Raw genomic sequence first — 15,143 nt, 5'->3', positions numbered from 1 at the left:
TGTCGTCTAATATCTTCCCATGGAGTTCCTACCCGTTAAGTTCCCCCACCCCCGTATTATGAACCTCTACTTCTTTAAAAGCTATAAATATACATACACCCCGGCATACACAATATGATTTACATTCATGTATTTAAGTAAACATGAGGGCTAAAAATACGTTTTCCTCGCATTATAATCGCATACGTCTTTCGTAGCTTTTCTTTCTTTAAAGTTGCACAGTTTGTCTTGTACTTAAGAATAACACATGTTTGAACTCTTTCATAATGCTGAACTTGCTGAAAGCATGGCTTAATCTAAACTTTAATAATAACTTGCATTATCAACATTGTATAACGTAATTTCAGATTGCCATGCACACTTATGTAAAGACGCTTTTAAAGTTGGGGCGTAGCCAGCCGTTTAGTGTGAGGGGGACAAAGTCAAATTCGTCCCATTTTTTGTCGCTCGCATTGTGGGAGGGGGCAAAACCAACTTTTCTTCCCCATTTGTCAAGTTTTTGTCCCATTTTCAGTTATTTTTATGATACTTTACTCTTTGCCGTCCCCATTTTATCCCTGAATAATGAATGTATGGGCTCCCCAGCCATGTCACTGTTTTAAAAGCAGCTTCAGTGATCCACGAAAGCAGTCAAATGTTTCATTATTTGATATCAGGAGAACATTCCTCGTATTCAGAATGCAATTCGATATGTCTGATGTGCTCTCATGTCCCACAAAAATACTGTGCAAACGTTGCTATCTGATTCCTTAACATTATTGGATTATTCATCTTGACATGTGCATTCCATCCACGTGCGTACTACTCGCAATCACTCCTTTGACCCTCAAGATCTTGATTCATATAATTTCCAAAGATCAAGATCTTGAATCACAAAAGAATAATTTTCACAGATCAACTGAAGATAGCGACAATATTATTCATATCAAAAACTTTCAACGAACTGTACATGGTCATGGCAGTCGTTTTATACATATTCATATGGAGAATCCCGAATGCGATAACACTTTATTTCGTTGAGTTTGAGAGAACGCCACAAAGACTAAGTAGCAAACAAATACAGAGCCACCTACTGCGTTGTAACATCCGCCGCGACGATATGCATTTTGGAGAATCCAAACGTTACGAAATATGTTATTGTAAGGAAAGAAACAAAAGGAATGTAAGAGACGGGAATTTTGGATAGACGTCATCCCCTCGCGTCATAAATACGTTCATATCGAATTACGATTTAAAATGCTATATGTACCTATTACACATTAGTTAATGCTTAAGGGTAGACAAGGTACTGTTGGTCGAAGCAGCCAAAAAGTATCGATTTTCATTATATAAAACAATATATTATTGAAAAATAACACTTTGAAGATTTGCAAAAGTTCATTCTGCAAATCATACACTTTGCAAACGTGCTTAATTTATTGTTGTTAATGAGTTATGTACGTTTTACAAAAGTGTTGTTGTTTCAGCCCTCTTTACGACGTAACTCAAGAACCACAGCACCTATAAAAGTATATCTGTGATATTTTAATTCTTCTACACACTCGCTATGAATGGAGCAATACAGTTGTTGCCAAAGCTCGCTACCATTCGTAAGATGCTGTGAACTACCAAATCGCAACAGTTTAAAATAATTAATAACCTTAAAGAGAAAATGTCATTCAACCACAATTGGCGTATTATGTTTGATTTACACATTCACGATCAATAAATGACATAAGGTTATTAACCATTGCAGCTCATTTCGTGGGAGAAAAGAAGAAGAGGAGGAGAAAGCATATAATATTTGTAAAATGTAAAACATGTTAATGGTTCCAATAGCAACATTTGTACAGTATTTTGATTGGGACATGAGAGCACATCAGACACATCGAATTGAATTCTGAATACTGTCCTTCTGATATCAAATTATTTTGATTTTTGTGAAATTCGCGCTATAATACAAATGTTATGGCAAATGATTAAAAATTGTTATATTTGATATTTAACAGTCCTCAAAGTATTGATATGTACCTAAAGTGTATGTAGGGTGGAGGTAAAGCCGACCATCATTTAAAAAATTTAACTTTTTGTATTGAAGATATACATTTTTTTCACAAAAAAAATACGGTTTGGGAAAAAAAGTGAAAACGTTGCTATCCGATTCCTTAAACAAAACAGTAAATTATGCATATTTATTAGCAAAGCTGAATTTAAACAAAATAACGCGCGAAATAGTATCTAACAATGTCTAATAGCTATGGATTTATGTAGATTTAAGTGCAGTCATATAAAAGCACTACACGGCACATTACGAATTTACATACGGCTGCTACCTTATTTGGGTGTAATTTATACGCGACGTTTCGTGTATGGTTGTCGTGTTAAATTGGATTTTAATGGTTGTCTTTAGCTATTAATGCAGACTTGCTCAAACATTGCGGCAAGAAGGCGTTTGCCTTATTTCTAAAATCACTGAACAGAACAAAGGTGTTGCTTATGTCTCTTTAATTTAGTTTGGTTGGTAAATGCTGGCGTTCAGCAAATCACACTCACCATGCTCACAACAACTTAATATAATTATGAAAATGAATCATCTCAATACAAAGAAAATTGTTCAAAATATAACACATATACTCAGTGGCGTAGCCAGGAAAGGAGGACAAGAAGAAAGGTAGTTTTTAGGGGTGGGATTTGACGAACAATGGTCATGTTTATACTCCATTTTGTGAAATACTAAGACCCGGGTACTAAGCATAGATGATTTAGATGAAATAGGACGGATGTACCTATGATACATCAAGTACAAGGAAGCTAAAGGATGATAAAGAAGCATCAAACAGGAAACAAGCAATGTAAACACGGATGTCAAAATGTTATTTGCATGGATAGTATGGGTAATAAGCAATGATTACGTCAATACTGAAGAGCGACTGAAAACCTTTAATACCCAGTCCGCTATCTGTGCATGTTCCTCGCTTTAAGTACCTTGAAAGGAAAAGTAGAAAGGAAAAGAATAGATGGGCAACATTACAGACTGCGGCAAATGTATTGAGACTATAATGAGGAAGTGCTAAGAATAGCTAGTAATAATATAGATATATACGCCAGTTTTCACTGGAGAACCTTGCCTTTCCGCCAATTCATGCATGATTAAGTGCATGTTTACATCATGCGGTATCTTTGTCATGTTTTGTACTTGATATTAAAAATCTCAAAAACGTTAATATTTAGTTTCTTTGATATATTTAAACTAAAACAGAAAATTCGGTACTCAAACGATCTGACATCAGCCTTTTCATTCATAATCCTTTATTGTGTTACAGGAAAAAGGGCGCACAGAAATCTTGTTATTAATTTAGGGACCGTTCACAAACACTTGTTAGGGGGGCCTGATGCAAAAAAAGGGGCCCTTAAAATATTTGACCCTCTTAAGGGGGCCTGAAAAAATGAGTTTATATGCTTTTCTATGGGGTTGACCCATAATTTTCATGTCAAAAAGGGGCCCTGAAATTGTTGAGATCTCGAAAGGGGGGGCGCAACATTTTCGCGATGAAATTTGTTTGCATCAGCCCCTCCCCCACAAGTGTTTGTGAACGGACCCTTAAATTGCGTAAACGCAAACACCTGTACTACACTCACCCCTCCCAACACCTCCCCTCACCCACACATCCTCACATAATAAAGGAACTAAATGCAATTAAAAACGGTTCGCAGTTAGACTGTGCAACTGTGCATATACATTATCACTACCGTCACTTCATACATTAGTATTAGTGTTGTGGTTAATTGCGAATTGCATATTTACATGAGGCATCTTTGTCAGATATTAAAAAGCACAAAATAATAATATTAAGTTTCTTCATCATATTCACACTAAAACAGAAAAATTGATACGCCAACAACATCGGCCTTTTCAGCATTATTCATACCAGGAATTCATATATCCTTTCATTTTGTTATAAGAAAAAACAACACACAAAAAACCGAACGCAAACCTGGAATTAATTGCGTTAATACAAACACTAGCATCCACACCCACACACACACATCCACCCCATGCACACCCCACCACATCAAACACAGCAACGCACTTACATGTATATAGCAGATTAATATATCCAACCAAATACAATCTGTACTTTAAAAAGTAGGCACCGCAACCTTTCCGGTCATTTTAATCTCATGATTTCCCACCTTTTTGTTCATTGCAGCCGATGGCACCTGAAGTGATGGCAGATCCTCGGCGTATTCAAGATGATGAAATGAAGAGATATCTGTTATCTATGCAATATGCCAGTCAAACCCAAATAGAAATACCAGAAGTACCTGTAAAGATACCAGATGCAGGTGGGCAAATCAAACTGGAAGAAAAATCAGAATGTACTGCCAATGGAAGTGGTCTTGTTCTTGCTGTTGTTGGAAAAAGAGCGCGCTTTAATGTCGCCACACAGACGTTCAAAAGCAAACATTTATTTGTGGAAATATGCGGCCCAAGTGGAGACAGACTGCGAAAGAAATTAGTAGATATTCATGGCGGTATTCGGGGAAGTGGACCAGCTAGGCAATCGTCAAAGGACGAGGTAGTAGAAGGGGTTGACATTGTAAGCTTTAATTATCAATTTGTTAAAGCTGGAAGTTATCAAATCAATTACATACCACGAGTAGTGGGAATATATGAAATCTCTATCACATGGGGTGGAGAACACATAAACAATAGTCCATACAATATACGCGCTGCAGTAGCAAAAGGTGCCGAACCGCCGCCACCTTTTAAGACTAAAACAGTGTCTTTCCAAGATGACAGTGGTCCTGTGATCCCCGAAGCAGTACCAGAGGAACCATCAGAGAATGATGGTCAACTTCCAAGTCACCCTGGATCACTTGCCTCAAAAGGTCGCAGACAATCTCTTGTGAGACAATCCAACGTAACCAAGCGAGGTGACTCGTCCGAATCCTCTGGTAGCGGTACTCTCTCAGCTTTAAGTAGCATGAGTAGTAGCATTGCAGCAAGTGTGGACAAAGAAGGTACCGATTTGCAATCTCATGCACCCACACATCTGCATCATCAATTCAGTAGACAAGCATCATCGGCCTCTCGTGGGTCTCTTTTGTCGAGGAGTAGTTCCGTTATGTATGGTGCAGTTGACGGGCCAGCGCGTGTACGAACAAAGAGAAAGGTCCTTCGGAGGATCATCAAAGGAGCTGGTGGTAAAGAAGAATTGATTCATTATCCTCAAGAACAAGCAAAGCAAAAAGCACTGAGCAGAGAAACTTCCAAAATGACCACTGGTGACAAATCCTCGTCACGATCTGCGTCTCCGCGACCTCCAAAGTCTCCTACTCCACCTGCAGCTGCGCCGAATAAAGAAAAAGTTATGACTAAATATGGAGAAAGGATGTCTAAGATAATACTAGGGAGAGCATTATATGAAGTGTCTAAAAAGATGATAATGAGTAGCTCTAACGAGCAGGCAAAAACAAAAACGGTTGTTGATAAAACGGTGAAACCTAAAACCGAGATTGCTAAAAATTCGAATGCTGTCAAAAATGGCCAGGTCAAACCAAAACTTGTGGAACCAAAGACAGAATCGCAGACATTATCACCTACACCAAAAATAACTACTAGCACTTTGTCAGCTGATTCTAACGCAACTTTAAAAGAGCCAGGCTCCAAAACGGGAAACAAGCCTCTACAACAACAAAATACACAAGAATTTTCGCCACAAATAAGTCGTGACTCGGATACATCCAATTCTGAACGTGAGGGCCCTCTAGGTCAAGAGGCCAGTGAGCAGTCTAGCGGTAAGCGCAAAGGGAGTGGTAATAATCCATTTAAAAAAGCAAGTATTACTCCAGCAAAAAACGAACTTAAACTGTTAGAAACCGTTAATAGAAATGGTCCCGATGGTCAAGAGAAAGGCGAAGAAGAAGAACCATCCAATTATAAGAAACTAACAGCTTCTCGAAGTAAATCTTGGGAACCAAAACCTAGTGGATCACTTCTTAGCAGCAAAAACAAGAAAAATGTATTACAGGAACATACCAAAGAGAACATTGCTCCAGTTACAAAGGTTGTAAAGGGACTAAATGAAAATGAAACGAGTACTAGTAAATGGAAGGAAAAGACAAAAACGCCAAAAATAAAAGACTCCCAATTACCAAACGGGGAATCTGAAAAGCCTGTAACTCTAAAAGTAAAACGCCTTCCTGCTAACAGACCACGAGCAGACAAAGCATCTCAGTGCACTGCACAGGGTATTAAGGATGAAACAGGCTGGATAAGTCGAAGAACTATCTTTCAAACTAAACAGAAAAACGATACAGACAATGACAGTGCCTTAGGAGAAAGCAGAGGTTCTTCTATGTTAGCTTCCAATACCGACTCACGAGATGTTGATGTTGCCAGCTGGAAATCGGTAGAGAAGGACCACAAACCATTAGAAGTATTGGAAGAGTTATTGAACTCAAAACCCGAAACATTTGAGACTACCCCATTTCGCTCGAGAATTCCATCCGATTCGGCCTTTATTATTCGTCAGCGATCGCGATCGATGACACGACAGGCTACATTTGATAGTGGCTATTCAGACGCACAAAGTCACGGTGTTAGTTTACGAAGCAGTAGGAATCATTCAACATGGAATAGCAGATCAGCTTCTGCTAGTAGTTCGCATTCTGCTTTGACTCCACCTGGGCATGATTCTAAAGCACACATACTTATTGAACAAAGTCAACAACGACAAACTCATTTGCAGAACAAACCGCCAATAGTAACACCAGTAATTGAACAAGCAGAAGTATCCGAACAAAGTGAAGGAGCTCGATCAAAGAGTGACACAATATTAACCACGGCACAGGATGTTGCATATATACTTAATGCAGAAACGTCATTATCTCCAAAAGTTTCTCCACACGGAACTTTAACAGTAGGGAATGCATTGCTGATAAGCTCCACTAATCCAACACCCGGGGGTTCCCCTCTGCCAACTCCAAGTCAACTTTCCACACCTGCTAATAGCAGTAACTCAAACTCACCAATTGGAGATAGTAAGGTTGATATGTTTACCAGCGTCGATACGAATAATACTAGTACTTCGCCAATAGCAGGTTTGTCGGCTCGCGATATTGGGGAAAAGTTAGTTAGCGGTGACATGTCATTGGATACTCTATTGCAAAGTTTAGAACACGATCCTGACTATTCCACGCGGGAGTTTCTGCGTAAGTTTAGACCTGCGTCTCCACGAGAAAATACGGTGGAGAGTTTGCAAGTTAGCTACGACCAATCGGTACTAGATAGAGAAGTTGGAGGATTGTCGCCTCGCCCTGAAAGCTTTAAGAGTACCAATTCTGTGCCTCTTGCTGAAAGATGTCGTGCTTCAGGAGCTGGACTCTTTCAAGGATTAGTCAACACCAAGAACAATTTCCAAGTAAGTGTTATCCTTTTTCCAATCACAAAAGTTAGCTTTCCCCAACCAACGTTGGGTTAATATCAATAGGCTAAATTAATTGCTATTAATTGGACGAAGTTTTAAAACAATTGTTAAAATTTACCCGACATATGGTAAATTTCAATCAATTGTTTTTGACCAATAATTTATGTTCTTGATATTTGACTCAACTTCTGGTAATTCTTTGCCCATTACGACGACATTCTCCATTTATCATGGCAACGTTGATGTCATGATGTGGATCCGCCTCGCGAAATACTAGATACATTCAAAACAAAGCCAACTTGTAACTTGTAGCGCAATGGGTTAGCCTTTTGACACACTGGCAGTTCCGTAGACAAGGGGGTGCGGCAGGGGGAAGTCTGCCCCACGGATATTTGAGATTTAAACCATTTGTTGTAATTTTTAGCCCATGTTTTACCGTTCTTGTAAAATGTTGCCCCTTGCCCCCTTCCCTTCCCTCTAAACAAAGCCCTGACTACGCCACTACATACCATGCATACTGTTAGATGAAAGTGATGTGGGTTACAATTGCCACTTCTGAATTAGACGAGGTCTACGAGTATATAAGCATATTGTTTGCTAAAATGAGCGCAAAGAATACGTGGTCCTAAAATTACACAAGTCATTTGGCGGTAGTGCGCAAACGGTTACGACTACCTCTTTCGTTAAGGGTAGACGATGTATTGTTGGTCGAAACAACCGATTTTCATTATCTGAATCAATATGTTATTGAAAAAATAACACTTTGATGTTTTGCAAAGGTTCATTCTACAAATCATATACTTTGAAAACTTGCTTGATTTATTGTTGTTAAACTTGTTAATGAGTTATGTACGTTTTACACAAGTGTTGTTGTTTCGGTCCTCTTTACAACATAACTCAAGAACCACAGGACCTACAAAAGTATATCTGTGATATTTAAATTCTTCTACACACTCACTATGAAATGATCAATGCAACTTTGCCAAAGCTCACTACCATTCGCAAGATGCTGTGAACTTCCAAAGCGGAACAGTTTAATCTTTAAACCAAACTAATGTTTGCTTCAACAGCATAACCTGTAAAATTTGCATCAGCAGCATGGAACATTCTTAAACAGTTGTTCAATGGGAAAATTCATACCTGAATGCGAGCAAAAATAACTATTTCAAAAGTTGTTATCAATTAGACTTGCAATCCCAATGTTCTTTCTAAAATGTGCGTGTGAAGAGTATTCCAAAATAGGGTACGCATGCATCGCTCTACTCAGGCGTATTGGGGAGCAATCTTCAAATGTTTTAACCATGTTCAAACCGTTACTCTTTCAGGTCCAGACTGATAATGCCGGTGACGGATCACTAGGTGTTTCTATTCGCGGACCACAACCTCATACTGTAGTCGAATCTAACGTTGTATACACTGGAGATGACTTGTACGAGGTCATCTATGAGGTCAACCTACCTGGATTCTACGTCGTCAGTGTCAAATGGGATGATAAACATATTACAGACAGTCCGTTTATTATCAAAGTCACTTTCTAACTTGAAAGCGAGAACTCAAGCTCGACTCATATGCTGATGATTAGTGATTGCATGAACATTGACCAGAATTATGAATTCGTTACTTTTTGAGATGAGAAGTAGGTTACAATCCCGTTCTTCGGTTCAATGTGCTATTCCACTTGAAATCCACCCCTGCGGAAGATTTTGGAAATATCTTCCACAGAGGGAGTATGTTTTTCAAATGTCATTGGTCAGGGTTAAACATTTTGAAGCCCATACTCCCCCTGTATTATGGCTTTACCTATATCTTCCACAACTGGATTGAGTATTTCAAAAGTTATCCAATTGTCTGTTCTATTTGAAACTCATACTCCATCTGTGGAAGACTTTAGTTAAATCTTCCACAGGGGTAGTGTGGATTTTAAATGGAATAGCCTAATATAAAGATATTGCTCATCACTAACGGTTGAACTACAAATTCAACGTGTCTACAGACCATTTCCATATATCCCGCCATATCCCGTCATGCAATTTCCCTGGTAGATGCAACCAAGAGACACAGTCGCAGCGCGCGACGATGACGTAATCCCGATATGTTTGCCGATGATTCTGGAAAGTAAACTAGCTGAGCTGCCTAAAGACTGCGTACGGTACGCGACTATTCGTCTGGAATATCATGATGGGGTTTTTATTATAAGGTCTGTAACATATAATACTCGGAGAAACTTGATCGAACGGTTTTAAAAGTATGCTGTATGATAGTAACAGGCACACATTTAAGGTAACTTTTGTACCAATGATAACATATTTGTATTTGTACTATAATTATAGAATGAATGCCTTGAACAAATTAATGTATGCACTAATATGAATTATGATACGGTATTAATATACCTTGGTAGAGCCATGAACATGATCATGTATTTTCATACTATACAGTATACTACACAGTACACCTTTTGTAATTGTTTAAAATATATTTTCACATTGTGTGTGTTTTTGTTGGTGGTGTGGTATTTTTTTAAACTTTGTTTCCAACATTCTGTGTAAAAATTTAAATGTAATAATTATAAATAATATGTATAATTTTTTCTAAATGGGCATTATCAATAATAAAGTAATTATATAATTAATCATTATAGAAACATTGTCAAATATCATCGAATATATGCAAAACACGTTTTTAATTAATTTGACGTTTTTGATATTAAGTATAATTTGTCCGTTTGTAGTAAAACCGAACACTCCCGCTCAAAAAAAATCCCCTATGCGCACTGCATAGGGATCCAAGTACAAATGCGCATTTACAATTGTCTCCAGAAGTTGTTGATCAATGTCAATGAAATTACTAGTCTGTATGGTAATTCAGATAATAGTTTTTATTGCATTTCTAAATGTAATAATATATTTTATATAAAAGTATACATTTTCAGGAAGAAATGATGCAAGGAATCCAACTAGCATAACAGATTTCTGCAAAAATTAACGTTTTTTTGTGCAATCTGGAGAATAATAGTGAGGAGATAAATTGGATTATGTAACACCAGTGTCCAATTTTTATAATAAAAAAATTGTGCAAGTGTTAAATGGTAATTTTAGTTCTTCAAAAGTTGAAAACCAACGTCTGTGAAAGTTAGTGTTTATATAAGGCTAAGAATGTCTTCTTTCTTTGACGTAAGTTGCAGAAAAATCATTGCGAACTGAAGATAACCATGCTTTAACGAACGGATACGAACACCTATATTTTCTGCTCGGGGAGGGGTATTTTGACCGGGAGTATACAATGGTATATATATATATATATATTATACATGCACGAAAATTGGTACACGATATAAGTTGTCATTATTTTACACCTATAAATAATTTTGATGTTTCTTTAAGGAAACAAACCAAAAGTTCAATAACGACCTATGGAATAAATGAAAGACCTTTCGTTAGGGGGAAGGCCGATTACGTTTGTAAAAAAATATTGGTTAATGTTGATATTTCGGGTTGGAATTTTCAACATTTCAAACTTACGTTAGAGGGAGGGAGGGAGGGAAAGGTACTTTCGTTTATAGGACGTCATCGAACTTTTGGTATCGTCTCTAACCTTTAATCCAGGGTTCGGTTTTCCCCGGCAAAAACCTGTTTTTGCCGTTGCCGGTGGCAAAGACCTGCTTTTGCCAGTTTTTGCCTGGTTTAAACCGACAAAAATGGCAAAAAATGGCAAAAACATGAGCTCACATAATAGTCACTCAAAATTTAAAAAGTAACACAAAAAGCTCATAAACAGCAGCACACAACTTTTAATGAATCATCAACATAATTTTTGAATCTGATGTAGGTATGCCACATTTCGGTTAAATGCACTTGATCAATGAAAACGCATATCTTTAATTTCTTAATTATGTTACTTATACCCGGTAATTACAAAATCTGGCCTTGTTACACTCAGGAAATGATTTTTGTAACTTAATAATTTGTTTTGAGGTGAAAAAACTGAACTGTAAATCGCTTTTTTAGTTTTTGCCATTTTTGCCGGCAAAAACTGGCAAAAATTGTTTAAAAAATTTTTGCCAAGCGGTTAAAACCGCGGTTTTTTCCACCTGCTGCAAAAACCTGCGAACCCTGCTTTAATCATGTTGCTATTGAACTAGCTTGAACTGTTGAAACACGTACTCTCCCGACGAAAAGTTTTTCCGCACCCTCTATAACCGCAGAAATTGTTAAATTGTAATGATACTACAAATGGAAAACGTATCAAACCTAACTGTCACTAAAATATAATTGCAGGAACTTGGAACCCTCATTTATTTCAAAAATAAAGAAAGAAAAAATATTCTTATTTTGCGGTAAATTACGCAGTAAAATTCCGTTCAGAAAAGTGGCGGCGCTGTTTAATGAGGCTCATTATGATGTCAATACCCTGTAGAAATAAAAAAGTTATCATGATCGACTTGCAGTTATCCCGACTGCACTGCTGGTCATCATCAACAATGTTTGATGCAACAGTGGTTTGATGCAAACGCTAGTTGGGTTCGGTTGTTATTATTATTTTGGTGTTTTTTTTCGGCCGTCCAGATTTCGGGCGATTGTCCATTGAGCCATGAATCTCCTGTTTTTCTCAAATTATATCACACAGATCCCTGGTCAATATTCAATAATCTTGCAATTTCACGGTTAGATTTTCCTTCACTATGATATGCTTCTATCATTTCCTTCTGACGATCGGTAATTTTTGACATTTTGAGCCTGATCTGATGTTAAAACTGAGCAATTTTGGAAGTCGAAATTAAACTATAATGCGCTGCTAGATAGGAAATCCCTGTAGTGAGGCTGCATGATATTAACTGAATGGAATTTATCTCTTTTGGATCGTGGCAAATAACATAATCGCATAACAATTAATAATCCGTTGTAATCGGGGGATAGCTTTATTCCTCTAGTATCACAATTCATAACCTTGATCATTTGTTATGCATCACATGTTTTAAAAAAGAGTTCAAATACCCCGGGCGTCATCTGTTGTTATGGTGGTCGTCAAGGACTGACGTCATAATTAGCTAATTAAGCACAGCGCCGCCACGTTTGCTATGGGGATTTTGCATAACATGAGATCATAAGAAAGTTTGTTTCGTTATTTTCCAGCAATGTTTTGATGTTGAAAAGTTGATTAAAACTGATTAAAGGTATTATAGATGATATTGAAGTAAATAAATAGGTTTCAAGTTAGTATTATTTTCTAAAAATTCAACAATTGTTACTGCGGAAAAACTTTTCGTCGGGAGAGTATGTAATATAATATATAGAGTGTATGTGTGAGATAAAGTATAAAGAGATGATTCAGATGTGGAACATATTCAATATTTCTTTGAATTTCTGCATTGATATCTGTATTTACAGTATTGAAAGTGAATCTAAACACAATTTTGCCTTCACTTTTGTAAACACGTTTATTAGCTAAACATCAGGTGTCAAATTTCTGAACATTGGCCAGTGATGCATGGTGTTCAATTTCTAAACATCTGACATCCATATTCTAAACATAACGTTTCTAAACACATTCTTGCAGGCTATATCAAAATGATCGGTACCCATCAATTTTCAGTGATTGTGGACAAGATTCATGGACTTTTCAGAGAGTATCGGTACCTCAAACTGCAGCATAAGGTCCACTAATTTTTGTTAGGTTAATGTGGTAAATAAAGTGTTATAAACTATAAATTCTGGCAATTCCAAGAAGATTCTATGTTGCATTTGCAAGAATCTGGCTTTTCAATAAACACCAACTCAAATGGGTATCAATCATTTGATACAGCCTGTATTGTTCTAGTCTCTGTACCAGCCGGTTTGTGCTCCTCCGTCACTAAACACGTTTGTTTAGTGACGGAGGAACACAAACCGGCTGGTACCGAGACTAGTATTGTTCACATCAATATGTCTGATGTGCTCTAATGTCCCAAAATAAATACTGTCCAAACGTTCATACCCCAGCCCTTAAGGGAACTGGAATGAGCGTTTTGTTCGACAGCATTTTTTGTGGGACATGAGAGCACATCAGACCTATTGAATTGCATTCTGAATACGAAGAATGTCTTTCTGATATCAAATAATTTTTATTTTATGAAATTCACGATATAATACAAATTTTATGACAAATTATTAAAATTTGATATTTTTCACATTTTGGAGATATAACAGTCCTAGTCCTCGAAGTAAATTTTATAATTTAATGATATAGTCTTAAAGTGTATGTAGCTGGGAGGAAAAGCCGACGATCAATTGAAAATTTTGACCTTTCATATTGAAGATATGGATTTTTTCCCCAAAAGACCTAATTTTTTTTGGTGTTTTGGGAAAAAATCCATATCTTCAATACGAAAGGTCAAAATTTTCAATTGAACGTCGGCTTTTCATCCCACCTGCATACACTCAAGTTAGGAAGAAATCATCAGATTTATAAAGTTTACTTCGAGTATTGTTAAATATCAAAAATATCAATTTTAATCATTTGCCATAAAATGTGTATTACATTGCGAATTTCAAAAATCAAAATTATTTGATATCATCAGGACATTCTTCGTATTCAGAATGCAATTCGATATGTCTGATATGCTCTAATGTCCCACAATAAATACTGCCCAACTTGACGTTCATACCCCAGCCCTTAAGGGAAGGCCGATATAAAAATAAATATCTAAAGTCCGATTAACATGATTAAGTTTGTAAAACAAATATATATTTTTGTTAGGTTAATGTGATAAATAAAGTGTTATAAATTATAAATTCTGGCAATTTCAAGAGGATTCTATGTTGCATGTGCAAGAATTGGGCTTTTCAATAAAAAACAACACAAATGGGTACCAATCATCTGATACAACCTGTATTGTCCAAAGGGGAAATCCCCTACCTGTGTTGGTCCAATGGGATAACGAAAGGGATATCTTCCTCCCTTGATCCCCCATCTGACTGGCCGTTTATAGCAGATGTATAATATAATTGTCCTCAATCCATTTCTAACTCACAGAAGCTAATGGTCACAGGAATAAAATTAGTGGCACATCCATTGTTGCGCCCCTTGAAAGTCATCAAATGTTTCCATGAAACCAAATACAGTTTCATTGTTTGTTTGTTTGTTTGTTTGTTTTACTTAAGAAAGCAGTTGTTCTTAGGATATATAACACCTATTTACCAAAAACTTAATATATATTATGTCCACTTTTATGTACTAACATTAGGGATTTTGTGCAGATATTTTTTCGTGATTTAGAGTGCAAAACCAAAGGGATTATATTTACAGACTTGCATGACAAACATGTTGTGTAATGTGTTATAAAGAAAAAACAATATTATTACCTAATACTGGGCACATACAAAGCCCAGGGATACTAAGCCACATGCAGCATCTGTATTTATTTTACAAAATGTTGGGTATGCGTTTAAATATATGCACACTAAAACATGCTAAATGGATAACTAAAGGAACACCTTGGATAAAGTATTTTTGTCTTCACTACAGTAATCAAGTGCCGTTATGTATATCTGTGTCTTTGTGTTTTACACAATGTCAATAAATATTTTCATACGAATGTGTATTCAAATAATGACTGGCTTCTTTTTTTTCAAATAGGAATGCTTTGATCCCATCACATTCATCAGATTCTTTCTCATCACTATATGAATATGAAATGGAAGAAAATGCTGCACATGCTGAAACTATTACTGCACATCTATATAGTTTGTTTGG

At 36.7% G+C, this 15,143-nt stretch overlaps 1 protein-coding gene across 1 annotated transcript in view; it reads left to right on the top strand.

Annotated features, from left to right (window-relative positions):
- Positions 1 to 8,960, top strand: part of LOC140142847 (uncharacterized) — a 44,645-nt gene extending 35,685 nt beyond the window's left edge. The window contains exons 4-5 of the mRNA XM_072164864.1: positions 4,191 to 7,406; positions 8,738 to 8,960. Coding sequence (XP_072020965.1) covers positions 4,191 to 7,406; positions 8,738 to 8,950 — 3,429 coding nt within the window. The 3' untranslated portion in view covers positions 8,951 to 8,960. The remainder of the gene's footprint in view (positions 1 to 4,190; positions 7,407 to 8,737) is intronic.
- The last annotated feature ends 6,183 nt before the right edge of the window (positions 8,961 to 15,143 follow it).

The sequence above is a fragment of the Amphiura filiformis genome, chromosome 20 (assembly GCF_039555335.1).
Source record: "Amphiura filiformis chromosome 20, Afil_fr2py, whole genome shotgun sequence".
Lineage (NCBI taxonomy): Eukaryota > Metazoa > Echinodermata > Ophiuroidea > Amphilepidida > Amphiuridae > Amphiura > Amphiura filiformis.
The sequence above is the reverse complement of the archived record's forward strand: the minus strand, read 5'-3'. Positions and strand labels throughout refer to the sequence as shown.